Raw genomic sequence first — 11577 nt, forward strand, 5'->3', positions numbered from 1 at the left:
GCTGCTCTTCTGTCTGCTGGGGATGAAGAAGGTGTGGGAATCCTAGAAACCTAGAAAGGAAGATCAGAACCATCACATCTCATACCATCATCTTATGGGCAAACCATTCATTTTGTAAAACTTTCATATTTATTTCTCACACTTGTGAATGTATGCATCTTTCCTCTATTCCAGTCTGGCTCCAGGAAAACATTGGAACCCCATGTAGTCAACAAGACCTCATTACAATGAAGCAAGAGTGTGTTCACTGTGTCATTCACTATGATTTATTGAACATGGAGTCGGTGTCAGGACTCTATTAAGGACTGGGATGCAGCAGTGAACAAGAGAAACAAGGTCCCCACTTCTATGAGTTTAGGTCTTGATGAGCATGGTGGGATAATTTCTACACCAAGCCACAGCGAAACCATAATAATTCCCTCTGGCAGAACTATAAGGTGAGCCCCTGAAAAACTGTCAGTTCTTCCTGCTTTAAAGTGCTGAGTGGTTGTTTGTGGAGCATTATCCCATTGAACCTCAACTGTAAACACAGGGATAAGCTAGAAATGGGTGGCCATTGAAACCACTGGATGCCAAAAAATCTCCAAACAGTCCACAAATTCATAATAATGCTGAGCATTTTGGTGGCATAAACACTGTGCTGAACACGAGGTTAAAGGTTTTTTCTAGTTTCCTAAGTAAATCTAACATCAGCTTTACATTCCCAGGTTAAAAATCTTCACAGCTGCATGAAGGATTCTGTTAGGAAATAGAAATATAAGGGATATAAGTTTTACACCATTTTTGTGGGTCAAAAAGTACCAAATATTCTTTAATGGAGTTAGTAGTATTGTAATAACTTTGTATGGTGACTTGACTGTTACAAGACTTATTGTGGTGATGGGTATATAATTGGTAAATCACCATGCTGTACACACCTGAACCTAATATATTGTATGTCAACTTTAGGAATAAATGTAAAGGAGAAAAATGATCAAATACTGACTACTTCATGCAGTTTAGTCTAATATGTCTGCATGATGAGAACTTGTGCTCTTACCCACTCCCCAGGAAACTTCCCTCTTCATTGGGAACACCCTTTGCTAATTTAGGGTTGACAATACTTCACATTTTCTTAGATCCCTACCTAGAGAGTTCGCTTCATTTATAATGGTCTGTTTTTCCATTAACAAAACACCCTTACATTCATTACCATTTGCTTACATGTTTATGAGGCAAGTGCCATTCCTTTCTTCACTTTGTAGATTGAAAAGAGAGGCCAGTGAGTTAAGTGACTTTCTCCAGGTTCGCCACGCCAGTGGGTGGCAGTCCTGCACTCTGACTTCACACAGCATGACACCTAATGTTTCTTAGCCTGGACATTAAGTGAAAGTGTTACCAACCTCTGAGTGACACAGTCACACTCAGGTATGTGAGAAGCACAGCAGATCCACTTCGGACATGAGGGTTCTTTGGAGCTTGTTTAGCTCAGCCAGTGGTGCCCCAGGAGAAGGTCTCTGAAGGAAATATTTGAGGTCATATGGGCAAGTTGGAAACCCCAGACACACATTCAAATCACACACACACACACACACACACACACACACAAATACACACACTGCCGATTTGAGAATTTTAATGAACTGTGATCATGTTCCCATCCTAAGGGAAGGATAGCCAATCTGGGGTTCAGCTCATAAACACTCATAGACATACATACAAGTCATAATAAACATACAAATCGAGACATACACACCACTCAGTGATGGACCACTCACTCACACACACTCTCAATGCACATCAACACACCTGGCTCATGACACACCTGGTAAACACTTAATCCCCGCATATACATAACTCATGCACTATACACATACATCACCAAAACACACAAAAGAACAAACAATTGAAAAAACCACAGGAAACACATACCAACAATACATATGCCCACCTAGCCACACTCACTGCATTAAGCAGCGCACACCCTCCTATTAATGAGCGGTATGCTTCCCCCTTTCTGTCCCATACCCTTCCTGAGGAGGGCAGTCATCAAGGGGCAGTTAACTGTATTTTGTGACAGGCACCAGGATTAAACTACCACCAACACCCCATGCACATGGTCACATACACATGGTAACATACAGAGAAAACCTAACCACATACCTTTTTGCTTTCACACACGTGTGTCACCCACAGACACAGCTCCCATGTGCACCAGCACACTCTGCTGAGCAGAGGTGTGAGCCCTCTCTGACCTGACCTTGGTTCATGATGAGGTAGGGCATCTTCCTGTCCAGCAGCAGAGACCGCAGTCTCACTCCCGATGCTCAGCTGTGATGCCAGTGTTTACTATCACAGACATGAATCAGGAGCCCCTAAACACACGCCAGGAGGCTGGTGACTGGATCTACACACACTAAAACAGGGCCCAGGTTAAGTCTGACTCAGGAAAAGAGTCAGACACATAGTGCACACACACACACAACTATCAAACAGCACGTACACAAGTGTACATAGTATATTCAGACAGACACACAGACTGACACACCAGTCATGGACACAGAGTCTCACACATGAACCCACTAGCACACAGGCAGGTCCATCAACAAGGGCAGATTTCCAGCTCCTCTCACCTGGGCTCGTCATTGGTGAGTTCAGACACCTTCTTCCCCAGTCTGTCGCCCATCTCCTCAGGTTTTCTTCAGGAGACCTAACATCCAGACACACAGAAGCAATATCTGGGGCCTTGGCACTTCTACAGACTTTCCTTTTCCTTAAGCAGCTCCAGAGAAATGAGTCCAAAGATGACACTTAACTGCTAATGAGAGACTGCAACCAAGTCCCCAAGCTTGTGGCTGATTTCTGACTGCCCTTTGGGGAGCTGTGTGTCCAAGAGTCAGAGGGACTGGAGTCCTAGGGGACAGTGTCCCTGATTCCAGCCATGCCCTGGACGCCTTTCTTCTTGGACATGTTCCAGCTGGGACAAAGGATCTGTCCATTTTTTGTTTTGAAATGATTTTAAAGATTCAGGAAAGTTTAAAAATGATATCAAGAATTCCTTTAGAGGCGTTGCTCAGATTCCATAATGGTTAACATTTTACTATGTTTACCGTTTGTTTGTATGTATGCATGTATGTTTCAGGCTTTAATTCTCAGTGGATATACCACAGTGCATATTATTAGAAGGCGTATGCTATTAATTTTTCCAATGACTAGTGTTTTCATTTATCTCATTGGCTATGGTTTTATCTGCCAGTTTATTTACCGTAAAGTTACAGTTTTTTATAGTTACTATTTTAACCTTGTAATTAAAAGGTATAGTTTATGTAGATATTTTGGTATTATATAAATGTAACATTTTCCTTATTAAAATTACACCCACTCACTTTAATGATTCTTATATGACAGAATTACTGCAAATGTGGTAATCAAATGGTAGCTCTTTACAAATTCTATCATTTTTGTTTAAGTTGTATTCTATAAGAAGGAACTCATCTTTATTCCCCACTCATTTGTGCATTGTTTTTTGTTTTGTTTTGTTTTGTTAATCCTTACCAGAGGATATCTTTCCAGTGATTTGAGATAGAGTAGAATGGAAGGAACGGAGGGATAGAGGGAAGAAGGGAGGGAGGGTGTGAGGGAGGGCGTGAGGGCGTGAGGGCATGAGGGCGTGAGGGAGGGAGGGAGAGAGAGAGAGAGAGAGAGAGAGAGAGAGAGAGAGAGAGAGAGAGAGAGAGAGAGAGATATCAATGAGAGACACATTGATGGTTGCCTCCTGAACGTGCCCCAAGCAGGGCCAGGTATCAATCCTGCAACCCAGGTACATGCCCTTGACAGGGTATCAAACCCACCACCCTTTGGTCCACTGGCAGAAGCCATAACGACTTAGCCACACTGTCCAGGGTGGTGTTTTGGAATTCTTAGGATATATTCCCATAAGTGGGATCATTAGGTCAAAAGGCAATTCCTTTTTAATTTTTTGAGGAAACTCCATACTGTTTTCCACAGTGGCTGCACCAGTCTGCATTCCCATAAATAGTGAGCTAGAATTTCCTTTTCTACACATCCTCACCAGTACTTGTTTGCTGATTTATCAATGGTAGCTGTTCTGGCAGGTGTAAAGTGATATCTCATTATCATTTTAATTTTCATCTCTCTGATCATTAAAGATGTTGAGCATCTTTTCATATGTCTATTGGCCATATGTATGTCATCTTTGGAGAAGTGTCTTTTCAGGTCCTTTGCTCAATTTTTAACTTGTTTGTGTTCATGTTGAGTTGTAGATGTTCTTTATATATTTGGGAAATTAACCCCTTATCAGATGTATCATTGGCAAATATGTTCTCCCATACAGTGGGTTCCCCTTTCATTATGTTGATGGGTTTTTTTTGCTGTGCTGCAGCTTTTTAGCTTGATTTAGTCTCATTTGTTTATTCTTTTCTTTGTTCCTTTTGCCCTAGGACAGTGGTTGGCAAACTGCTGCTCGCGAGTCACATGCGGCTCTTTGGCCCCTTTAGTGTGGCTCTTCCACAAAATACCACGCGCGGGTGTGCAGATACAGTGCGATTAAAACTTCGTGGCCCATGAGCAGAAGTCGGTATTTTGCAGCCAATGAGCCGCAGTTGGCCGACCACTGCTCTAGGAGATATATCAGCAAAAAATTTGCTATGAGAGATGTGTGAGATTTTATTGTCTATGTTTTCTTCTAAAATTTTTATGGATTTGGACTTCCATTTAAATATTTTATCCATTTTGAGTTTATTCTTGTGTCTTGTGTAAGTGGGTGGTCTATTTTCATTTTTTTGCATGTACCTGTCCAGTTTTCCCAACACTATTTGTTGAAGAGACTGTCTTTATTCCATTGTATGCTCTTGCCTCCTTTGTTAAATACTAATTGGCCATAAAGACGTGGGTCAATGTTTGGACTCTCAGTTCTGTTCCATTGATCTGTATGCCTGTTCTTATGCGAGTACAGGCTGCTTTGAATACTATGGCCTTGTAGTATAATTTGATATCCAGAATTATGATACCTCCAACTCTGTTCTTCTTTCTCCGGATTGCAGAGGATATTTGGAGTCTTTTATTTTGGTTCCATATAAATGTTGGGAATATTTGTCTACACCTGAGGAATATGTTATTGGTATTTTAATAGGAATTGCATTGAATTTATAGATTGCTTTGGGTAATAGGGACATTTTATGATGTTAATTATTGCAATCCATGAACATAGTGTATGCTTGCACTTATTTGTGTCTTTCTCAGTTTCTTCCTTCAATGTCCTATAGATTTCTGAGTACAGGTCTTTACCTCCTTGTTTAAATTTGTTCCTAAGTACCTTATTTTTTTTGTTGTTGCAATATTTAATGGGATAGTTTTCTTTGATTCTCTTTTTGATAGTTCTATATTGGTGTATAAAAATGCCACCAATTTCTGGATATTATTTTTGGATTCTGCTACTTTGCTGAATTCATGTATTAGTTCTAGTAGATTTCTCTGAAGTTTTCAAGTTTTCTATGTACAATGTCATATCACCTGCGAATAATACCAGTTTTGCTTCCTCCGTTCCAATTTTGATGCCTTTTATTTCTTCTTCTTGTCTGAACGAGGACTTCCAGTACTATGTTGAAAAAGAGTGGTGAAAGCAGACATCCCTGTTTTATTCCTGATCTTAAGAAAACACATATCATTTTTGCCTATTGAGTATTTTGTTGGCTGCACATTTTTCATGTATGGCTTTACTTATCTTGAGGTATTTTCCCCTTATTGCCACTTTTCTGAGAGTTTATATCATAAATGGGTGCTGGGTTTTATTGAATGCTTTTTCTGCATCTAAAGATCATGTGATTTTTATTTTTCATTTTGTTTGGGTTGTGTATCACATTATTGATTTTCAAATATTGCTCCAATGTTTCATCCTTGGAGAAAATCTCATTTAATCATGGTGTATGGTCTTTGTAATGCATTGCTAGATCGAGCTGGTAAAATTTTGTGAGGATTTTATTATCTATGTTTAGCAGAGATACTGGCCTATAACTTTTTATTTTATTTTAGTGGCTTTATATAGTTTTGCAATTAAGATAATGCTGGCCTCATCAGAAGAGCTTGGAAGTCTTTTCTTCTCTTGTATTTTTTGAAATAGTTGAGGAGGAGAGGTGTTAGTTCTTCTTTGAATGTTTGGTAAAATTTGCCTGTGAAGCCATGCAGTGAAAAACTTTTGTTTGGAGTTTTTTAAATTACTTTTTAAATTTTATTAGTTGTTATTGGTGTATTCATTTTTTTCTGATTGAATTTTGGAAGATTGTATGTTTTTAGGAATTTGTCCATTTCACTTAGGTTGTCCAATTTGTTGGCATTTAATTTTTCATAGTCCTTTCTTACACTCCTTCATGTTACTGTGATATCAGTTGTTAACTTCTCTTTCATTTCTTATTTTATTTATTTGGGTCCTCTCTGTTTTTTAATGAGTGTGGTTAATGGTTCATTAATCTAGTTTATGTCTTCAAAGAACTAGCATTTGGTTTCATTGATCTTCTGTGTTGAGTTTTTTAGTCTCTTTGTCATTTATTTTCACCCAGATATTTATTATTTCCTTCCTTCTACTTACTCTTGGCTTCATTTGGTGTTCTTTTTATTGTTGTTGTTCATTTAGGTGTAGGATTAGATTGTTTATTTGAGATTATTTTTGCCTTTTGAGGTAGACCAGTAATGCTATGAACGTCTCTCTCAGGACTGCTTTCGCTATATCCATAGATTTTGGGTTTTGTGTTCTCAGTTTTGTTTGTTTTCAGGTAGTTTTTTATTTCTTCCTTGATCTCATTGGTAACCCATTCATTTTTTAATAACATGCTGTTTGGCCTCCATGTGTTTGAATATTTTTGAGAGTTGTTTTTTCCACTGTGGTTGATTTCTAGTTTCATCCATTGTAATCTTAGATGATGCTTGATATGATTGCAATCATCTTGAATTATCAATACTTATTTGTGTCTTCACATGTGGTATATCTTTGAGAATGTATCATGTGTACTGGAAAATAATGTCTATTTTGCTGTTTTGGGGTAAAATGTTGTGTAAATATCAATTAAATCCATCCAATCTAGTTTGTTGTTTAAGGTGGCTATTTTTTTCTGGACTTTTTTTCTGAAACATCTATCCAGTGGTGACAGCAGGGTGTTAAGATCCCCTACTAAGACTTTGTTGCTGTCAATCTCTCCCTGAAATTCCACCAAGAATTTGTTTATATAGTTAGTTGCTCTTACATTATGTGCATATGTGTTTACAAGGATTATAACCCCTTGTTGGATCAATCCCTTTAGTATTAAGGGTGACCTTCATTGTCTCCTGTTATGGCCTTTGCTTTGAAGTCTATTTTGCCAGATATAAGTATTGCTACCCCAGCGGGTTTTTCATTTGTTTGTTTGATTCCATTGCATGGATTATTTTTTTCCCATCACTTCACTTACAGTCTGTGTGAATCTTGTGTTCTGAGGTGGGTCTCTTGTAGACAGCATATATATGGCTCATGTTTTCTTATCCATTGAACTACCCTATGTCTTTTTTGGAACATAAGATGTGTTAACATCTTTATTTTTAAAGAATTCTTTATTGTTGAAAGTATTACATATACCCCCTTTTCCCCACTGACTCTCTCCAGCCCTCCCTCCGGCCTCTCTTGTCTCCCTCCCACCCCCACCCCCCACCTCTGGCTCCAGGCCTTCACAACCCTATTACCTGTGTCCATGGATTATGCATATGTGCATACAATGCCTATGGTTGATTACCTCCCACCCAACCACCCTCCCCATACCCCATGTCTTTTGATTGGAGCCAATAACCCATGTACATTTAAGGTATTATTGATAGCTACTTGTTTATTGGCATTTTTTTCTTTTACCTATGTTCCTCTCTACAATATATTTCTTTTTCTTAAAGCAGTCCCTTTAACATTTCTTGCAGTGCTGGTTTGGTGGTAATGAATAAAGACTGGAAAGTTTTTATTTTGCTCTCCCTGGAATAGTGTGGTCCAAATCTCTCCAGTGGACAGAATCCCTACTGATTCCCAACACCAGATGCTACACATTCTCCTCCACACCTCCTTGTTGCTCTGGGTTGGGATCCCTGCTTGGGGTTGAGACCTGATGCTTCTGGGGGAGGGAGCTCCATGCCTGTGATATCCCACTGGCTTTTCAGTACAACCACACATTTATGAGGAGGCTCTCCCTTTTACCATCTTCCACCCTCCTATCACCCTTCCCCATGTGATTTCTACTACTGTACTCTTTGGCTATAAGTTTTCACGTTAGCTATGCTTGTATTGTTTTTCAAATTGATTGCTCTGCAATTTAGTTGCAAATCTGGTTTGGGGCTGGGAGCTAGTAGGTGCAGCTTTCAGGTAATCTGCAGATTATCTTGAAATCTCTAGTGTTTTAATCCTTGATCTGTTGGCTAAGGTGGTGTCTGCCAAGCTCTCTACAGAAAAGTCACAATTTTCTTCAAGTTACTATTTTATCCTTGTAATTAATAGGTATCATTTGGGTAGATATCTTGATATTATGTAAGCATAACCTTTTCCTTATTAATTCTTCACCCACTATAGTTAACATCCATTGGTAATTCTCTTTTTTTTTTTTTTTTTTTGCTGGTACCAGAATGCCACTATGCTCCAGTATCCAAGGAGTAGAGATCTCGGTGAAGGAGCGGGTTTGTTTTTTTTTTAAATATATTTTATTGATTTTTTTACAGAGAGGAAGGGAGAGGGATAGAGAGGCAGAAACATCAATGAGAGAGAAACATTGATCAGCTGCCTCCAGCACACTCCCTACTGGGTATGTGAGCACAACCAAAGTACATGCCCTTGGCCGGAATCGAACCTGGGACCCCTGAATCCGCAGGCAGACGCTCCATCCACTGAGCCAAACCGGCTAGGGCTGGTAATTCTTATATGACAAAATTATTGAAAACGTTGAGGCCAAATCATGATTCTTTTAATTCTATCGTATCTTTCTTACTTATTAGTTGTATTCTCCTATACGAAAACACTTACCCTCATTCCTTAGTCTTTGGTTTTTTATTTATTCATTTATATCATTATGGACTCATGGATTCTTATTCTCTGAGTGATAATCCATTACCATGGTTACTCATTTTGAAGCTTTGGGTGTGTGTACCCATAGGATGTAGGTCAGGACTGAGGCAGAAAGAATGGGGAACAGCCCTGGCCGGTGTTGCTAAGTGGTAACAGCTTCAGCCGGCACAATGAATGGTTGTAAGTTCAATTCCAGGTCATTGGCTTCTTTATTACCTATACTACACTAGTATCTACATCTGTATCTGTATTTATATCTGTATATGTACCTATACTCATCTGAGAAGTAGATGAGTGTTAAGGTAGGACCCATTACTAGAAAAATTTTCCTAATTATAAATGAAGTGGTATGCTGTTAAATGTATTTTTTAAAGGTCTCTAGATTTTTAACAGCCGTGCTTTGTAGCACATAACAATTTTCATATGTAATTACTCATCATGGCTGATTGCAGTCTGTCAACATGATGTAATTGATTGTGCAGTGGGAAGAGATGTGCACAATCAGCTTGAACCTAACTAAACCCAGCATAAAGCAATTAGTTCAAAAATAAATAAATAAGTAGGTAAGTAAATAAATAAATATATAAAGTTCACTGGTGGAAGAATATGATGTTAAATAAGTGAGTCTTGCATAGCATAAAATAAAAAAAATACGTAAGCAAAAAATGGCATATAGCAAAACAGACAAATCCACAAATTATAAATTTGCAAAATATTCTGCATAAGATTTTGCATATGGCGTATAAGAAATGATGAACAAATGAAAAAAGTCAATTAGGAATAATGAATTATAAACAATCCAGGTAGCAAACATGACCTAGTTGACATATTAACACCACTTGTACCAGACAACAGAATGCATGTTCTATTAAAGTTATATGGAGATGTTGGTCATATAATAATTTTAGATCTATCTCACTGTGCTCCTGACAACAACAAGAGGATTTACTGATTACCAGTTAAAGAATTTAACCCTACTGACATACATCTCTAAAGCCTGTTTGATATCTCTGTTCCTCAGGCTGTAGATGAAGGGGTTCAGCATGGGGGTAACTACTGTATACATGACAGAAGCAATTATGTCCTTGGAACCCCATGATGAGGAGAAAAAATAAACTCCTGAAGCTGTCCCATAGTATAAAAACACCACAGAGAGATGGGAGCCACAGGTAGAAAAGGCTTTAAAGAGTCTCTTAGTGGAGGGCACCCTCAGGATGATGGTCCCTATACAGATATAGGAGCCCAAAATAACACCAAAAGGCAGGAAGAAAATCATTCCTCCCTCGGATAATAGGACCAGCTCATTGAGGGAGGTGTCTGAGCAGCTCAGCTTCAGGAGAGCAGCGAGGTCACAGAAGAAGTGGGAGATGATATTACCAGCACCGAAGGACAGTCGGACCAAGAGGAGAGTGTTCAACAAATCATGGACACAGGAGAGAATCCAGGAGCCAGCCACCAGCAGCACACACAGCCCCTCCCTCATGATGGCGGTGTAGTGTAGAGGGTGACAGATGGCCACATACCTGTCATATGCCATCACAGCCAGAAGAAAATTACTAAGACCAGCAAAATGTATGAAGAAATACAACTGAGAAATGCATCCCACATAAGGGATGGATTGTTGCTGAGCCTGCATGTTCCTGAGCATCTTTGGGACAATAACTGAGGAAAGAGAAAGGTCAGAGAAGGCCAAGTGGCTGAGGAAGAAGTACATGGGCGTGTGCAGGCGAGAGTCCAGCCTGATGAGCAGGATGATGAGCAGGTTGCCCAGCACCGTGGTCAGGTACATGCCCAGGAACAGGGTGAAGAACACGCCCTGCTGCCCTGGCGGGATGGGGAGCCCCAGGAGGAGGAACTGGGACACGCTGCTCTGGTTCTCAGGCCTCATGCTGCTCTTCTGTCTGCTGGGGATGAAGAAGGTGTGGGAATCTCAGGAACCTAAGAGGGACGATCAGAATCAGCACATCTCATGCTATAATTTTCTGGGCAAGCCATTCATTTTGTAAAACTTTCATATTAATTCCACACACCTGTGGATGTATACATCTTCCCTCTCTCCCAATCTGGCTCCAGGAAAACATTGAGCCCCTAAAGTGGTCAATAATACCTCGAAGTGGTTCTTTATTTTATTCAACCATTACTTTTTACATCAAGTCTGCGTCAGGACCTCTTCTAAGGACTGAGATGCAGCAGTGAACAAGAAAAGCAAGATGCCCACTTCTGTGAGATTAGATCTTCATGAGCATGGAGGGATCATTTCTACACCAGCCCAAAGCCAAACCATAATAATTCACTGTGGAAGAAAAAGAAGATGAACCCCAGAAACTGGTATCAGTTGTTAGAGCCTTAAAACCATGTGAGAATCCATGGCTGGGTTGGGCTTTTTGGTGCATTTTCACACTCCTGCTGTGAATCTGCCAGGTCTCACTGACCCACAACTATAAACTCAGGGACACTCTGAAATGGGTGGCCATTTAAAACCACTTGATGGCAGAATAGCTCCAAAACTGAAATAA

At 39.7% G+C, this 11577-nt stretch overlaps 1 protein-coding gene across 1 annotated transcript; it reads right to left on the bottom strand.

Moving 5' to 3' along the window:
- Positions 1-10013: 10013 nt before the first annotated feature.
- On the bottom strand, positions 10014-10949 carry LOC308527919 (olfactory receptor 1J4-like; the record flags this gene model as incomplete). Its single annotated transcript, XM_081103352.1, has 1 exon — positions 10014-10949. One exon carries the CDS (start codon positions 10947-10949, stop codon positions 10014-10016), a length of 936 nt encoding a protein of 311 aa, XP_080959478.1.
- Positions 10950-11577: the final 628 nt, after the last annotated feature.

This window comes from Myotis nattereri (genome assembly GCF_964212035.1).
Source record: "Myotis nattereri genome assembly, chromosome: 12".
Taxonomy (NCBI): Eukaryota; Metazoa; Chordata; class Mammalia; order Chiroptera; family Vespertilionidae; genus Myotis; species Myotis nattereri.